A 19,517-nucleotide genomic window follows, 5' to 3' on the forward strand; every position below is an offset into this window, starting at 1 on the left:
CTCTCCTTAAGACAGTCAAGGACCTCACTAGGTCCTCAGTCATGCAACGTTTCCCTCCTTCCTGAGGGATGCGTACTGTGTTTCTTGCCACTGTCCCAGGCTTTGGGGAGCAGATACCGGACACTATCACCCTGTGAAGATGGGGTGCAGTGCTTGCCTGGCCTGTAGAACTAGGGCTAACATACGAGTTCCCGCTGTGAAGACTTTGATGGGCTTCAGTATAAACAGACAGATTAGGCCTTCATCTGGAGGGTGTCGCAGCTAGAATCCAACAACGTGTCCAATGCATCGCCCAAAGCTCACATGGCTCATCCCCGTCGTCTTTGACCGTGGTCCACAACCGCCACACTTCAAAACGAATTTCAAGAGTAAATGGCAAGGATGGCTGAGAACTTGAGCTGTAACATTGGCTGTGGTCGGTGTTGGCTTCTTATTTCAGCACCTTTTCTTTCCATTGCATAGGCCACGGATTTGATCTCTCTCTTGTAAATATCTGCATTTAAGTGCTTTTGAGTTAGCTCTGAGTACCCAGCATACACAGCAGCACTTACCGGCCCACTTCATTACTGCTTTCACACGAAGAGGAGGCACCTTAACACTTTGTCCCATGGCATCAATGAGCAACAGATATTCCTACAAAGTCACAGCTGTTTGAAATACATACAAGAGAAGTGGGCAAAAGCGAACTGATGATACACAATTTTCCCAGCAGAACATTTTCTTTATTAGCTTTTTATTATGACTATTAACAAACTGCTTAGACTCTAGGTTTTTTTATTTTTGTAAGTCAAGCCTGTAGACTATTAGCAACCTACTGCTTTTTACTTTGTTAGAGTTGTTCTGTGTAAGAGCTAGGCTCTTAAGCCTTCAGACGTATGAAAACATTGCTTTAAAAATTTATTTCTCACAGAAATAGCTTAGCATCTATTTTTTGTAGCTTACAAAAGCAGCATGCCTACAGGTTTTTCCATAAAGAATGTTTCATGATACTCCATTGATGTAATTTCCTCTTCACAGCCTGCTTTCCAAAATGGTTCTTCCTTTCTTTGTGAATCCTTTTGGCCACTGTATGTATTTGCATAATGTCTACTTACCTTCTCATCTTTAAGTACATTATTTCTATTGTATCTTTTCCCCCAGTGTTCAGAACTAACCAGTCTACAAGACACTCCACTAAAGCCATTTCATTCTCGCCGTCCAAATGTAGGTCCCAGTTAATCTCATCAAATTTCTTCTGCTGATTTCAGTGGAGGCACTGCTGCTTCCCGACTAACAGGGACACAAACGAAGCAGAAGCAATTCCATTAAAGCAAACTCAAATATATTTATTATCACGGAGTCCAACGAACAAAAGCCTTCAGAGTTTTACAGTGTTGTAAAAAGCAAACCTCTTGCTACTTTTCCATGTTTTTTGGTAATGAAGTGCCATTACTGGTTTTGGAGGCACTTCACAGGAGCCTGTTATGGTAGTCCTTACCCAGTGTTGATCTCACTTTCCAGGATTCTAACGGAATGGCGTCTTGGGTCTCTGGCTGAGACATATTCTAGTTCCAGCCACCGTAACAAAAGTCCTAAACCATGAGAAATTAAGGAACTGAAAATAAAGTCATTCGGACTCCTGCCTCCAGTCAGCAGTCGTTATTGCTGGCGTTAGGGCAAAGCTGAGCTGCACAAAAAGAATGTTACCCAGCTGGCAAGCTGCCTCAGACTCCTGCCCATTTTCCTTCTCACAAAGGAAGAGACAATGGTCAGTTCCTTTTGGGTGTCTCCATGCTTGGGCCATCTGCAGATGTAGGGAAATAAAAATGGATTCACAGCCCTCATTCTTACTTGTAATCAAATGCGGAACTCAAATACTTCATCTCTCATCATTTACATGTCCTGCTATATTGAAGGTACCAGTATTTCAAGATTTTTTTTGGCTCCTGAAAGCAGATTAACCAACCAACCAAATTAACAAGAGAATGCCATGAAAAAAAAAAAACTTAATACATGGTAATTTTCTATGTTATAAACATTAAACACAAACAGTCAGTAATGATTCCCAGATTTTCACACCACAATTCTGGAATGTCCCAGAAAAGGGAACTTCAAGGAGTCAATCAACTTTGCAGTCCTGTTTTAATCTGCCTATTACAGAAGTGAGCTGTGAAGTCCCCTTCTCTTGCTTTGGTTTAACATTACGCCATTTATAATCCCCTTGATTTTCCTTAGAAACATTAGTACTGTTCAGGCTCATTAAGGTGCAATTTTGTCTTTAGGTTTCAGATAGTAACAGCCTTGCTGAGTTTTCTAAAATTAAATTTAATATAGAAGGCTTTACATCTTGTTTTCAGAAACTCTCTGGGATCCTCTGCTTGAAAAAAAATCTTAAATTTTTTAGTTCATGGAATAAAAGGTCACTTTTGTCATGCTGCTGCTAGCGTTGCAGATCATTAGTTACATCTCAAAAGTCAGAGTTTTTGGGGCAGAATACTCAAGTATATTACTGCTTCATTGCTTTCAAAACGATGAAGATGGGAATCAGAAGTCTAATGCTTCCTAACATCTCCAGAATACTTGCAGTAAAACCCAGAGCTAATGGCAAGAGAAAAGATGGACTTTAAGACAGCTACTATTACATTTGTCAGACCAGAAGTAAAAGTCCAAGTAAGCAAGCAATGAATGAGTCAATGGCTCCCAATCTCTAAATAAGACAGAAGCGTACAAGTGCAACACAGCGTGGACCCAAAGCTAACCGTCTCTGCCTGACCTATTCTGCCTGCACAGGGCCCAAGGAGATGTGAAATATCACCAGTTTGAAGCTGAAAGTGATTGGACTACGTTGCAAGACCTCTGGAGAATTTGATAACGACATATTTTGTGATAGCCTCAAGATCCTCAATCACATAAGGTGCCCTCTGCAAAAACATTTTTCATTTGCAGAAAACTAAAGACTTGAAAATTAACCTGATCTGGGGAAGCATGTCAGGACAGAATATGAAAAAAAAAAAAAACTTTAAGCTGCCTTTTAGTACAACTGCCCATAGAATACTATTCAGGTGATAAAATTATGACACGGGTGCTTAAATAATCCTGTACTCAGTTTGCAAGGAGGAAGAAGCCACAAAAGGTTAAAGAAGAATGCTTTATTCAGCTTTCAGCTCTCACAGTTCTAAACAGTAAACATAATTAACAATTCACCCATGGTACTGGAGAACATAGTCCTGGTATAAGTAAAATGTCTACTGTTTAAGGCACTGATAGTGGGAAGAAAAAAGAAAAAAGACATAACATGGATTGCTCCTATTTAATCAGAATTCGAATTATGAATATGTGCTTGCTATTCAAATGCTTAAATTCCACAAGCTACATTCACAAACACATGTTTATACAGCTTCAGTAATTACTGAAATAGGAATCAGTGGCTCCCCTACTTCGACTTAAGAGCAAGTACTGCATTACTTTGGAGTGGAATCAATTTTTAACCTACTAAAAGAAAACAAAACAAATTACTTCAGCAGTATGGCTTTAAGACCCTGTATTTGGTTACAATATAGCAAGCGAAGTTAAATAACAGCATACAAGTGCCATATACTGTCATCTTAAAAGGAGCTGTTTTGCAGTATAAAAATTAGTTTAGAACATAGTAAAGCCAGTTTTTGTACAAACATTTTTACAAAACTGAATTACTCAAAGAAAAAAATCAAGAATATTTTAAATATGAATCACTCTTTACATGTTGTATGCATAAAATTACTTATCTTGATGATATAAATTAGGAATACTACAAAATATTAAAGCTGGCATCCATATAGTATTGAAATGCACACATCAGAAATACTGAAGTGTTAGTTCTGCAAAAATCCTTAAGAGTCAGATTTATACTTGCCAAATAGATACACAGTGACTTAGGTTTCTAGAGGAGCCACAGTGACCTCCCGTGGCCACTTAAGAAATCCCCGTCCTAAACCTTTTTTTTGATTTTGAACATGATATTCCTCACAAACGCTAATAAACTTAAGTAGTACAACAGTGGTTCATGCTTGGTCCATCTATCCCAGGAAACTACAATATTTCTAGCTGAAATGAGTAGAAAGGAACATAGCCTTCACACAGTCTAGTTCCTGGTCACAGAAAGAAACTCATGTCTCTTCTCTGATTGATCAAGAACCTGTTCCAGAACAATTTAGAGAACTGTTTTCTGTAGGTCAATGAGAGTCGATGTTCAATAGATGTTCAACACATGTTCAATATTAGGCTCCCAAATTACATCACTTCAACTTTTGAGAGAACAAAGGAAGGCGATGTAAATTGATGCTGTCTGACTCAAAGTCCAAACCAGAACACAGATAAATTTGGACAAGACATTTTAAATGTGTCAAGTTCATTGGTATACAAAGCCCAAAAACATTTTAGAAAGACACCAAGTGTAACAAAGAATCCAAAAGTCAATTAGGCGCCTTCTTCCATTGCTCTGAAGGAATGTAACAAGCAGGAACAAAACATTGTCTTCTATGTCATGAACAGATGAACAACATGAGAACACCACAAAAATCACAGTAGTAATTGTCTCTCATCTGCAGTACATTAATCAACACTTAAATTCTTCTACTGCTTATAAATCCTCCCTGTTATATCCAACTTTCTTTCCGTTAAGTGACTGTTCTGTGTTTGGTGCCAGCCATGTGAAATACACCTTCACTGGATCAATATTCCAATGCTTGTGAAACGATACTGGAATTTGGTGAGAAAGGTAGCCTTTTGGGTAGTCCATTGGCCGTGCCTAAGATGGAAGAATAAACCAAAAGCACTGGTACTCAGTGATGAAGAATAATTTCAGAACAAGAAAGTATCACCGTTCAATGACCTCTGTATCATAACAAAGCAACGTGGCATTGACAAAACATTTGTATATTTAACGAAAGGGTTTTTACATCATTCTATTAAACCAATTGATAGGGATTAGTTTAGATCTTCAACTTGCGCTGCAGTCATCATGCTACAAAGTACACTGATATTAAATATGCCCTATTTCTCAGGATGAAATGGTCACCATCTATGAAAGCAAGTGATAAACAGTGTAGTTTGTATTGCATCTTTTTAAATATACAATTTTGGTTCAATAATGACAGAATGATTTTAATATTCTCTGGCTCCTCTTCTTAATGAGAGTTGCCAGCACTGCCAGTGTGATTGTAGGATCCTAATAAGGCCACAAGCAGCCAAAATACATGAAGTTTTATGATGGGGAAAAGTTACCAAACGCAGGAAACATTGTGGTGCCGAAAAACTGCATTGTTATCCTTTATCAAAAGGATTTATATCAAAAGAGACAGAATTACAACACAGCCACATGATGCAGCTGACCTCTTAAAGCACCAAGCATGTTTCATTTCCTCTGACAGTTTAACGGCATGTAAGTGCATCATTATACAGAAACACCCCACCTGTAGTGGTCCCGGGTAAAAACAACTCGATTTTCCCATTGTAAACAGAGTTTTTGTAAAGAGGAATGCATGAAAGGCACGCATGCATTTTTTTTCTAGATGTAAAACACAAGAAGAAAAGTGAGTGGTTTGGATACTGAATCACTGACTTGATGCCTAAGCTAGTAACTGATTTAATATCGCACACTTCAACTACTTATAGCGGTATTAATGGATTCTACATGCTGTGCTCTTCATGCAGTTCCATATATACTCCAGTCATAAAATTAGGCAACAGAATTTGACATTAAGAAATCTGAATATATTTACAAAAAAAAAAAAAAAAAAGATATTTAAACCACAGAGTGCTTATTTTAAAAAATTCCATTGGAGAAATCAAGAGGGAGCCCATCTCCCTCAAGGCTGTTGAAAAACCTTTGATGAATATTTTGGCTCCAAAACCCTGAAGAATTTACTGCAATTTAGTTTGGACAGAGACAGTTTTTAGATATCCGAGACCAAAGTTTTTTGCTGTTTGAAAATCAATCAGCTTTTTATTGAGCTATAGACAAAATATTGGTGGTCTGGTAATCTTGAAAGAATGAGATCTGCTCTGATAACCATCGTATTTATCACATTGCTCTCGGAGAATCATACCGCTTTATAGGTAGTTGACCTTAAGATACAAATTCCCTGACTTTCTTCTTCCTTATATTTTGTGGAATCAATTATTGTAATCTTGGGTTGTTTGTTTTGTTTTGTTTGTTTTTTTGTTGTTGGTTTTGGGGTTTTTTTTGTGCTAGAATTTGTATTTGGCATTTTACGAAAGCCAAATACATAAATACATTGCTCTTGCCCAGATTTTATATTTTAAGACTACAATCCTGACTGCTACTCAACACGGGAAGATTCCTGTTCTCTTAGTCTCATTACGTCACAAGCCTCTGGAAGAGGTTACAGAATACGTGCCTACCTTAGCATGTAGCAAACAGGAAACCGTTAAGAAAGAGCAAACACTGTTACATCATAGACTCCCTAAGGATGAAGATATCTTTGCTTCTGTTTCATAATATATACTCAGTACAATTTTGGATTCATGTACTTCAAGAAATATTGTACATCATAATATTTCAGTCAAGTCTTTAAAAAATAATTTTCAGGTTGATAGAAAATCCAGTTTTGGTTTTCTCATTTTTAAAATATTTGTTGCATAATAGTGGAATTCGTAGAATAAGCACACTCAATTTTTATTCAGTAGTCTTGCCCCCCATGGTTAATTTCTGTTCAAGGTATGTTAAATTAGAATTTGTTCCAAACGACAGTAAAGATGAATTACAATTCAAGTGTAATTTTCTATGTGGAAAATGAAACTGCTAGGATTTCACTTTCAAAGTGATTCAGTATCAAATGTACACCATTAAGGATTACAAGGAGGTGCTTTGTTTTGTTGTGTAAGGGCCATTCCTACAAATCTGTAAAATGTGTTCTGTTCTTTCCGACCTTCCTTTAATTAGGTGTTTTTCTAGAAAAAAAGTGCAAGCACAAATTATTCAATAATTCTGTTGACTTTTAAAGATGCATTACTTTCTATACTGAAACAAGTAAGCGATGATAAACAAAACAGGAAAGCAAAGAGATACGATTTTTTTATATGGACACGGAATTAAAATATTGAACAGTGCGTTCTCAGTCTTCCCATTTCTCTAAATAGTAAATGTAATCAGAAAGAAAATCTTAATATAGGAAAAACTCATAATTTAAATAGCAAACTTTTCCCCCCACTGACAGCTGCTTTGAATTACATGGCAATTTACTAATTTTCAAGTAGCCTATTCTCTTAATCTCAGTTCGTATCAGCTACACAGGTCTTCCCAGTTTTTAAACTAGATTAACACCTGAAAAACATTGACGACTACACTGATTTAAATGCTGATTTTTAAAAAAGTTGTGCACTGTTTGGGAAAAGTCATAAGTGCTTCTCCTCTTTAATGCCACGGGAGGAAGATAAAGTATTTATTTGGTTTAGGAGGCAGCAAATCTCTCTGGGACTCAATGCGTTGTGTTTTCCACTGTGACACTACAGCTAGATTGTTAAATATTCTGGAAGACAGAAACAAGATTCAAATATATTCCAACCCAATTCTCCCAAACTGGAGAATATACTCACAAGTGAATTATGTTTTGTGACCTCTTTTTCCCATGTGCTAGCATAGGGCAATTTATCATATTTATACCATTCTTCAGAATCCACCAGAAAAGCAACAGTTCTCGGAATACTTTTACATTTTATATCTTTGCTAATGAGATATTTCCGAATAGTAAACACTGAATCAATAGAAAAATTGGATAAGTAGAGAAGACAAATTTACTGAAAAATTTCACAGTCAGTTCTCCATTACCTGAAGAAAAAAGTATTGTGGTGCGGGGTTTTTTTTCTTTTCTAAAAGGACATATCACAAGCATTCAAAGCATGTGACTCCTAATTCTATTTGGTTTTTAAAGTTCCCACCTCTGACTGTATTTTTTATAAAATGCATTTTTTATAAAATGTAGTCACAGGGTAACTGAAATATCTTACAAAGTATTAAAGCATTGTAGTAATCCATGCTTTGAGAATACTCTTATTTGCTTGATCAAACTTGTTCTGGAGTGAAATAAGGTACAGCAGCAGCAGCAGCATGGTTATTGTTATCACACATCGATCAAGCTTGCAATATTTATGAGTTTGCAATATTTATGAGTCCTGTTTTACACGTATACTTAAAAGAGTGAAATATATTTTAAATACTAGTAAAAATAACTCTCTGACCTGATGGAAAAGTGGACTATGTGTTATAGGGATTCCTAAGCCACTGAAACACATCCCAAGGACCATATCATCAGGTGCGTCCATGCTGTAACACCGGCATTTACTAGCAAGTAGTTTCTGAACAGCTATTCTGCTGAAAACCATCCTGAATAAAAAAAGCAAATTAAATGTATAAGACAGTAACTACTAGAGAAGCCAAATGACTGTAATTAATAAGTATTGCTAAATGATATAAAACTGCAAGGCAAAACATAGCCCTCTGGTGCAACATATCTGAAATTTCAAAATTTGAGAAGTCAGTACTGATAAGTAGTGCAAGAGGCATTTTCTGAAACGTAATTACTTTATACCATGAAAATTAATTATAACAATTATGCCAATTGTTGTTATTCCAACAATTACTTAGCTAGCCACCGTTTTTACCACAGCTGATAATTCCTCCTAAATTAGGCCAGGACTTTAAAGGGATATTCTCCTCTATCTTACTCAAATGTATTGTCCAGTTAGTTATCATGTAGTGATTAAATGAAAAGAACTCTAAAACTGAACTGTCGTTCCTTGAATCCTCGGTTATACTGAGTTCTCTCCATAAGTGAAAAATGTTCCTTGAAGCCATTGCAAGGCTCTCCTGTTCATCTTAACTTTCTTGCTCATCTAAATATCAATCAGAGCCTGGAGCTGTTAGATCATTATCACTAAAATAAGCCTTCAATAGACCAGAAACATGATGATGTCTTCAATTCAACAGCTGAGGGAATATACTCTTGTCTAGTATTCCATAGCTGCCTTTTCTGAAGTTACATCATCCACCCAGTCTGATCAGAATACAGGGTACTCTAGCTACACGTTATACTAAAGAGATTCACACTCCGAAATCGCTGCATGGCTTCATGAGTTCATTCACTAGATAACAATTCTTTGCTTGACGCTGGGACATGGCAGAACTTCTACGAATACTGAATGCTAAGGCAAAAAGACTGACCTGAGAAATCTGTCAGATTAAAGTTGTAAAAGACTCCATCACTATCATTGCAACTTTGAAGACTGCATGTATCATAAAAAGAAAAAAAAAATGGAGAGCACAGTAGGAAGTAATATCTCAGTGCTCAGATCAAATAGAGAAGGAATACTAAGCTAGAGCCTTGGAATAAAAAAATAAAAATAAAATAAAAAAAAAAAAAGAGTTGGGACTTGTGACCAGCATGTGTTGCTACACAGAAGGTGTGACGTAAATTGCACACATTTGGTGAATATTCTTGCTAGTTGATTATCTGGACTGTGTCCCTTCAGTTACACAGAATTCTTCACTTATAACAAACCTTCTCAAAATTAGGGTATGGAGCAAGATGGATGACATGTGCCTCTATATGCTCAAACTGGAGAATGAAAATAACCCCCAGACTTCCACATCTGGATGACAGAATAGAAACTAAGAGATAAACACTAAAAAAATATAGAAGTATAGGACTGGTAACCAACAAACATACCAGCACCAGTGGAAGGTTTGTTTCTTAACTCAAGCATAAACCCTACTTAAGTGAGATCGTGCGCAACTATGCAAAACAGTGAGAAGGCCATACAATTGATTTTTACTTACTCGTGGATGGATAAGAATCTAGTAAGTTATTATAGCCATTACTTTTCACAGAGAAAGACACTAAGGACATTCAGATGTCCACACTACTTCCTTTAGACACTCAAGATGGACAGATCAGAGTCTTAAAGATTGTTCTTATTGCAATATGAGCCAACCTGAAAGTTCATATACACATTCATTTACGTCAAATCTTGCACACAATCACAGGGACCCCTGTGTCTCATGCATGAGATCAACCCACAATGATCTGTTTCTATGAGAAACTATTTTCCAGGACATCAACATCAAACTCCTTGCTCAGCCAAGTCTCCATAAATCATTGCATGAAGTTTAAAAACAGAAGAATCACTATAATTTTTCTCCATGCTTGCACAGACAGAGAGAACAGGAAAGAACATTCTCATTGTGGTAGTTTGTATCCCTAGGTGTGCTGCTTTGGGTTCTCCTGCAAACTGCACAACGGTCCAGATCACAAGTGTGTTTTTTTTTAAGCAACTATCCCAACTGTCTCTGCTTACCACACCTTGAATCACATTGTAAGATGGCCTCTGAGTATGCAGAATGAATTCTATCCAATGAAACAAGGCTGCATGATGTGTATCAGGAGAACATGTAGTGCAGATAACTGGTAATAGGCACTCAGTTCACAGGACCAGTCAAGCCAAAATGACCCCTCCTGAAACATGCATGGTCCTCAGCACCAAGTGCTTTGCTCTACAAATCTGATCCCAATGGGCAGCACAACTTCTTACTAGTTAGGACATTTGGGTCTTTGAGCATCATTACGTTTTAATTGTACTAGGAAACATCACTGTTTCTGTTGCAGCTGCTTTGTGCTGTAATTCAAAACATTTACATTCAAAGCACAGACTGATGTAGATCTCAGTAGGAGTTTAAATAAATTACCCTCCGCCGCCAGTGATATAACTATATCCTCCTGTTCCCAAGCCGTAACCGTAACGCTCTCCAAGAAATACTGGTTCATTTGGGTCATAGCAGCTGAGCAATTTTCGGAGCCTGAAGATACTATAATACAAAAATCCATTAAAAAAAAAAATTAAGTCATGTAGACATTCATTTTGAAACAGACATTGCTAGCCTAAATGGCATTCTAGTAAATAGCACAAAAATGACAGGAGAAATTCAGAAATTCTACAAAAAACAGAGATACAAACTTTTAAACAGAAATTTATGATGGGTTATTTACTATGAGATACGATCGCTGAATTTGGTCAAATGATGAATCAATTAGCTTAAAAATATTTTTCTGAAGAAGCAAGTAAAGTTTCTCAACAAAACTGAGTCTCATCTCAGAGAAAACATGAAACTATTTTTTCCAAACAATGGCAAGATCTTTGCAAATTATCTTTTCTCCCCGGGAATTGAAAAAAAAAAGGTAGATTTAGTTATATGAATATGGCTTTATCTACAGTTACAGTCTCTTCCAAATTCTTCTTCTGTCACATCATTTAATGTAAAGTATTATCTTGAACCACTTATTCTCATGCTCATGACCATGTGATCCTGCTGGTTAATCACTGTGCCTTATTTTGCTTATACTGCAGTGTCAGTTTTCATGTGAATGGGATCTATTTTTCTAACAAAGACAAGCCCCTGGACACCATTCTGGGTGGCTTTGACAACTGATCCTAGCTTACAGAACCTTTCTTCTGGCACTTTTATGTGAGGAATACATCTTAGAAAATGTATTAGCAAATGACTAAAACCAATCGTCTCAGACATGCCTACACCGAAGAATCACAACGGGTTGCAATTTGCAATTATATTCAGACTATATGATTACATAATAACACTAATATGCATAGTTTTTATCAAGTTACAAGATCACATTGTTTTTAATACCAGTCAAGGAATGCTGAAGGAAAGTGACAATTTTTTTCCTTGAAGGAATATAACTCCACATTAATAAAACAGCTGTATCTCTTAAATACAGAAGAGATGAATATTGCTAAAACTCCTATTGACATGAACAGTGGCAATTCCTGATATATTGAAATGTATACCTTATCAGTGTATCATCATCCACTATGACTAACCAAGGAGTTCTGGGAGAGCTATGATTCAAAAACCTTTCCAAAATAGCAAAAGTTTTCCCACAGTGACCTAAAGGAAGAGAAATAACAGAATATGTAAATTTAAACAAAATGAGATCTTGGAAGAATCTAATTGCAAACAGTCTTTATTCATCTAGATTACAGTTGATTGTTTAAAGCAATTAGTGCTACCATTATTACAATTACTAAACAAGCATTAAAAAATAAGGATAGGATACTATATTTGAAGCTATTTCCAGTAAAAATATTTTTTGAGAAAATGCAGTAGCTCTCAGCTTAAGAAATGAAGGAAGTCCTAGCTTTGCTGATTTTGTGAAACCATGAACTTAATGCAGACTGATATATAAACATTTACAAAATCAAAACCAAGATTTCTATATTATATTCCATGACAAAAGATGGACAAAAATAGTACTAGAGTAAACTCAGCACAATTTGTTTAGTTTAGAATGCCAGTAGCCCACAGGTGCCACTGCTCCTCACAGCAATGCGCAAAGGCCATACGTGGTGGTGCCTTCCCCCTGGTGTGGCTGGAACTACTGGGCACAGCTTCTACAGACGATCCACATGCGCCCAGCAGGTCTGCTGCCTCCTGAAAACACTCACTGGTTGCACGTGTCACACTGCACCTGTGCAAATGGAAACCCCCGCCTATTCGCTCTCTGCCTCTAATAGACCTTGTGGAGGACAAAAAAAGGACACCTGGAAATAATCCAGAGATCAGAACAACTGACATAGTGGGCCAGATAAAGTTAATAGGCCACAGCTCGGACACCTCTAATTCAGAAGGTAACAGCCTGTAGCAGAGACTGTAAGACTAAGAACAATAGGTCAAATGAAAGAAAAAGCCCTAAAATCATTAAACTCATGGTATCCATCATATCCATAGCCTTTTTTCTATTCAAACAAAAAGTAAATTACTTTAAAACCACATTATTTGTCATAAAAAGATCTTCCAATCTTAACATTTAGGTTTTGTGCTTAAATCAAGACATACTAGACACAAGCATATAATATTTTAATACCATATGGCAAGTAGTTTATGCCCAGTAACCAGCTGGCACTGTCTGAGGTCTTTTGACATAAATCTATGACTTCTGCTACCACTGATGATATTACTCAAGATCGTCAATAACTCACGAGTTATTACTGTTACCGAGGGCAATACCACCAATTTTTGTCTTTTGGAGTATATCAGTGTACCATGCTTTCATACTCAAAGTATTTCGGTTTCTACTAAAAAGAATGTGCTACCTACGTAGGTGAACTGTACTCTCCATCCATCTCCTGTGTGGCAAAAGCATTCTTTTAGTTTAGGCTGCACAAACGTGCTACAGAAATACAGAATTTCTGAATTATATACTATGCATGAAATATACGTATCATCCATAAAACTTACCATCTTTAGACAGTTATTTGCGCAAAACTGACAACAACAGTCAATAGCTCACCTCTGTCAGTATTAGGTACGCCTAAATCTATAGTAGGAATGGAGATGTCTGCATAATCACTGTAGTATTCAATAAGGGCAGCTTCTCTTTCCCAAGTCTGCTTTACAACTGGTACTGCAAAACAATCATTGACATTGAAACATAAGTAACTTGATTAAAATAAGTACTTGATCAAAACGTTTATGCACCTTGCTAATTGATATATTCCTTTGCATGGTAATGAAAATGCTGTTTCAAATACAGCATCATGGTTCTAAACATTCATTCTTTTTTCTTTCCTACAATATTTAGAGAGAAACAACAATACATTTTTATGAAATCCAGTCAGGGCAGTTTTATTTTTATAGTAATAAATTTTCTTTTAAAAAAATACTATAATTTAATTCATATTACATTGAAAACTGTGATGTTTACATTTATGCTAACCCAAGTGTGGAATTCATTACTTTTACACTTGCTATGGTAGACTTTATAGTACATATCAGCATGAACACTATCAGAGATCAATCATTCTCCCAGTATTGAAACTGTCGCATTTTAAAAACAGCACATCCAACTGTACAGCATATAAAATATTCTGAATCAGAAACAGACTAAATGCACCTTTTGAAATACTACGCTTGTGTTATATACATCATATGTGACAGCAATGTCACGTTAATGCTGAAAAGCACCTGTCTCTGGAGACACACTCACAGAAGGACATTTATAAATACCATACAACCCATTTTTATCCCATGGAGGTTCTTTCTAAAGGAGGACTGCTTAGTGTTTCTTTACAAGAGCAATCCTCTTCTTATTAGTTTGCTACTTGACACAAACATTTAAAATTGATCATACAAAATTCTAATAAGGATGCTACAAATATTTGGGAAAACTATAATTCCACTTCTGTGCCATTGTGCAATGGACAATACTGCTTTTACAAGTTTTAGACACTTAAATTTTTGCATTAAAAAATCCAAAAGGAATTAGGTACAAAAAATATGTTCATACAACATGAAAGTGGAGTTTTGAAATGCAAACCCAGGAATTTCACAATACATTAACTCTGCCTCCTATGTACTAAAAAGTCACTTTACATCATATAACAACTGTATAATCATGCATTGACAGAGAATGCCATGTAAACTTTTTTTCCCAAATAGAATTAAAAAAACAAGTAGGCAGGAAATTATTTTCTTATTTTGCGGAAATGTTCTATTTCAAAAGTGTTTCTCAGGAGAACAATATCAGAGAGCTTTCAGAAAGGCCCCAGTACAGAAGGGTCACAGATATACAAAATGCTTCCAACCTTCACCTGGCAGAAGAGATGCACCTGTAAAGGCTGTTTCACCTTTCTCCAACCAAGGACCTCAACCTCAGTAGGGCGCTTTAACACACACAACTATTGGCTATTACGGACTGAGCCTTTCAATTTCTTCAGTGGAGTCCCCCTTTTTTGTATAAATGAAAAAAGTTCGCTGAAGCAAGGGCCCGAGTCTCACATCAGTTAAGTGGTCTAACAAGGGGGCTACTAGCTAAAGTGTCTTTCTCTTTTCCTTGCTTGTTTTGATGGAAGTGTCACCACCCAGACTAATGTCTATTGGAAACTGAATCCCATACTACTTTGTAATTTCTAACAACTCGTATGTTCCAAAGAAAGAACTATTTGAAATTTCTGACTAGCTGTTGATGCAAATATTTATCAATATGTATTAATACTTGCGATCACACGGAATTTTTAATACTGCACTACTGAGATCTACTTATAGAAGGTCAGCTCTAAGCTCTTAATTATATTTTATTTGTGGTACTTCTAGGATTGTGATGCATGTTTGCAGTCTTGGAATTTTCTTATATAACCATATACAGTATGTGTATGAAGGAGAGTTATATCTGAATAAGTTCTGAAGTAAAATTTAGCAGCTTTTGCACATCGAATTCTAAGCCTTAATGTTGCAGTAATGTAGTTTTTGGCATACAATAAAAAATGACTTACCAGGTAAAAGGAGCTCTCTGAAGCTGGCATCCATTAATCTTTCAAAATCTTGAGTAAGATTATCCTCTATTGCATTACACTGGAAGCTGTGAGGAAAGTTCAAGAATTTTCCTCAGTCTTCAACAGGTGTTTCTTGAAGGATGTTTACGCTACCTTTTTGAAGCCTTATGTTTTTTACTGACCTTCTAGTTTGTTTTTTTTTTTTTATTTTAATTTTGATGTAAGAAAATAAACATGGATCCAGAAAGGAGAACTCCTCAGTGAACTCCAATTACAGGATAGTCAATTTTGTTTTGTCAAAAGCTACTTGCTAAAGATACCCTAATGATTAGGTGATTAAAATACTGGAAATATGCCTTCATCAAGTGCCATAATATTAAGAAAAAAATTACATAAATCTTATTTTGAAAAAAAAGAACAACAACTGGCAAATAGTCTAAATATAGACATGACAGAACCTAGTTTTGGATGCATTAGCAAAAGGGGATTTGGTCAAGAGAAGAGCTTTTATCTTCATCCTGTCCTCAATAGGCGTGGCAAAACCCCCACAAAATTTGGTACAACTACTAGCCATTACTTAATTTTCAATTTTTTTTTGCCAATAATAATCACTTTAAATTAAGCTTAGGAACAAAGTAAGCCTAATGGCGACAATATTACATACCTAGAGTACATAATAATAATATACGCAATAATAATACATAATAATAATAATAATAATAAAGAGGGCACACAAAATTCAAGTAAATTCCTGGAAATAAATCCATTCCTGAATTTCCTTATTAACAAAATGTCTAGAAGTAAACTAGAATGGACTGGTAGGTGGCATCAAGTAGCTAGAGTGTCTTCTGTTAAATAATTGGATTTGGAATTTTTCCTTCCAAGTTTTGTAAACACTGGATCTACCTCAACTTAGCTGAGCCTTACTGTGTATTAGCTGAAGCTGAGTGTCTCTCGGTGTGTCTCTGAGTGTCTCTCTGTGTCTGTATTTTCCGTGCCTCTGAGAAGGAAGCTAATACTCACTGGACGTATCTTGTTGGGCTGTGTTAGGTTTTTTTGTTTTGTTAGGTTTTTTTGTTTGTTGTTTTTACCATGGATATCATGGTCATTTTCATTCACCATTTTCATGGTGACTTTAATTACTTGTATAACACTACAATTTCCAGATGAAACATGCTATAGCGTTGCACACATGGAGACTCCTGACCTGGGCCATGGCTTGTACAAAGTACTACAGCTGACCGGATTTTTACAAGAGACAAAATTTCCCATTCCAAGCATTACAAAACACCTGTGCACATCCAATTGCATAGGGAGACAACAGATAAAAGTAATATGACAGCATAAGTTGCTCAATCTTTTATTGGGTGGGAGGGCAGGACAAAAGGAAGGGGGAGAGGAGAGAGAGATTTCAGCTTGCTCTAATTTCTAAATACAGATGCACAATTGTCACTGCTAGTACAAGGAACAGAACTGAACCAATTATGTGGGGGAAACACACCGAAGGATATTAATAGTTGCTATATTAATTAATATTGTGACAGCTCCAATTTACATCAGTGTAAGCTAACTTTATGTATATTTTTCATTTAGATATTCAGTTTCAAGATTTTTGCCCATCAGTCACTAATGATGAAACATCAAACAACCACAACTTTGTCTTAAACATTTCACAGCACTCCTGAAGAACTCTGAATACCAAAAAAAATTTACCTAAAGAATAAGCCATTTACAATTCTGAAGCTTTCATGCTTCCCAGTGCATTTTGCAAATATTCAGTCCTAGAGCTACACAGACAGCATATTTCAGCTTGTTTTTTAAATATTAGTTTCATAAACTATATTGCACAGAAGTACTACCTTAACTAATCAATAACTTACTTCTGTCACCATGAAATTTCCGACATGTTTTTACAGCAACAAAAACATCTTCCTTTTTCACTGGCTCTCCCTATATGAACAGAACAAAAATTAATTTTTTATTTGCAGGCTCTGCCTGTAACATTTTATACTATATGTATGGCCATACATACATTAAAACAGAAAATATCTTTTCATTGTATAGCATATCAAGTAGGATAGTGTACTAGTAATACACTAGAAAGTACATTTTTGTCTCTTGAAAAAAGGTCACTAGTGGTTTAAAATTCCCGAAATAACATTATTAAAATACTTTTTCCATTGATGTAATATTCTAACGTGAACTAAACCACACATCATTAGGAAAAGAGAATGATAATAGAACTTGCTGAACCAAGAATGATTCACCTGAAAAAGAATGTTTTCTTAATTTCTTTGAAATTAATCACTGTGACAACACATTGAACTGTATCATACTTGGAAAAGAAGCTTAAATGCTACACACTAGAAATTTTTGTATTTCTTCAACTGTAATAAAATAATTTAATTACTTCTATTTGGTTTCCTTTTTGGCACCTAGACTTTTGCTCTCCTGGAAGCATGAAACACTTTTTGGCCTCTAGCAACAATTAATCCATAATATCATAAATGTCTTCTCCTGGAGGTGGAAGAGGTGGGTTGTACTTTAATACACCAAATACTATACTACATTTTATCTTTAGCCTCAACAAGTTTTAGATTCCTATCTGTGAAAAAAAGATTATCTACACTTCAGTATCTCACAGAAATGTAAGGAGAAATACTTTATAGATTATGGGCTGCTCAAACATTGTGGTAGAAAGACCCATTAAAGCATATGTGATATATGTTTACCAGGAAATATCCTGTGCCACGGAATGCTGAAAGCATATCCAAAACCAGATAAATGCCAGAACAAACTTTTTTTTTTAAACTTATTGAAAAATATTTTCTTAAGGTTTTAGATTTTTTGAGTCAAGTATCATGCATTTTAGCAAGAGTTTTACCTTTACTAAGCAAGCAGTATTTAAAATATGGTACTTACACAAAGAGGCAGAAAATTACTGAATGTTGTTGCACAGTGATCAACCTTATACGAGTTCACATCATCTGTGCAGAACTCAGGCACTGGAGTAAGATGTGGTCCTTCCCCTTTCTGCCAAATATACAGGGCAATCTATCAAAATAGAAAACATTTGTATCAGTAATGAAACTGGATAAAAATTCTCAGGGCATACAAAGAAATCATATTACAGGACAAACTTAACAGGAAAACTGAAAAATATGGGATGCTGCAGAAGATTTGTCCCATAGTTGATTAACTAGCTGCATACCTTTCTCCTTGCTCACATTTCTAGAGCCAACATGTAATTTTTTTGCTATAAAAGAAATTCTATAGACAGACAAGTTTCAAAATTTCATAGAACTACAATTAGTTTCATATATTTAAGCATGTCGAAACAACTCATCTTTAACTTTTATAAGAAGTGGTAAAGTGAATATTTACACCTTCTTTTAAAGTAAACAAAAATTCTTATTGTGTCACTCTTTTAAAATTATTGTGATCATTTAGCATAGCTAGGCTTGTTTCATCCTATGTGGCAATTTTCAGCTTTTCAAAATAGACCCATTCTCTGGTGACATTTTAAAATGCTCGAAATCAGTAACGGAACTCTGAGAAGCTGTAAAGTACAATGAAGGATAATGTAATATATATGCTATCCTATAGTAGACTCTTGTCCATTTTAAATGCAACAACAACAACAAAAAAAAAGCCAGCCAAAATTTACAGGGAAAAAGGAAGAAGCAAACCAGTGATATCTGAAGATTAAAAAAAAAAACCCCAACCTCTGTATTTACATTCAATTCATAATAAAAATAACAATATTTCAATTTGTATTTCATGACACATCAAGAACACTGAGACTTGCCCAACATTTCTATTGTAATAGTTTTACACTGCTTATAACTTTCCCAGACTAAGTATTCAGGCAGGAAAGTTCTACGCTGGATACCTACCTCAGACCAGTTAAAACATTAAGTTCATTTTATATAAAAAACTGCTCAGAAACTTGTAAGAACAAAATGAAGTTCTTAAAAATCTAAAAGGCAGAAAATAATATCTCAGTAAGCATGTGGATTCAGAGGCTCCCAGCTGCACCGCCATACACTCCCGATTCTGAGCGCTTTGTCTCTCTTGAGGGTAGGCCAAAGATGTGAAAGCATCTTTGGACAAGAGCTATTTCAGCATATACTCAAGATGTAGGAGATCTGGGTTCTAGGTTTGCTTCTGCCTCAGTCAGAAGTTACAGCTTCTAG

General features: G+C 35.8%; 1 protein-coding gene across 3 annotated transcripts in view; it reads right to left on the bottom strand.

Moving 5' to 3' along the window:
- Positions 1-3,108: 3,108 nt before the first annotated feature.
- B3GLCT (beta 3-glucosyltransferase) overlaps positions 3,109-19,517 on the bottom strand; it is a 61,387-nt gene continuing 44,978 nt past the window's right edge. For 2 of the 3 annotated variants that reach the window (XM_087758853.1, XM_087758852.1), the window contains exons 9-15: positions 18,244-18,375; positions 17,202-17,271; positions 13,341-13,454; positions 11,839-11,938; positions 10,721-10,840; positions 8,218-8,362; positions 3,109-4,765 (exon numbers count right to left, since the gene is read on the bottom strand). In XM_087758853.1, coding sequence (XP_087614979.1) covers positions 4,598-4,765; positions 8,218-8,362; positions 10,721-10,840; positions 11,839-11,938; positions 13,341-13,454; positions 17,202-17,271; positions 18,244-18,375 — 849 coding nt within the window. In that variant the 3' untranslated portion in view covers positions 3,109-4,597. The remainder of the gene's footprint in view (positions 4,766-8,217; positions 8,363-10,720; positions 10,841-11,838; positions 11,939-13,340; positions 13,455-17,201; positions 17,272-18,243; positions 18,376-19,517) is intronic. The other variant, XM_087758854.1, reaches the window with a different exon arrangement.

This window comes from Nipponia nippon, unplaced genomic scaffold, assembly GCF_047370975.1.
Source record: "Nipponia nippon isolate SJK-2023a ecotype South Korea unplaced genomic scaffold, ASM4737097v1 scaffold_2, whole genome shotgun sequence".
NCBI lineage: Eukaryota > Metazoa > Chordata > Aves > Pelecaniformes > Threskiornithidae > Nipponia > Nipponia nippon.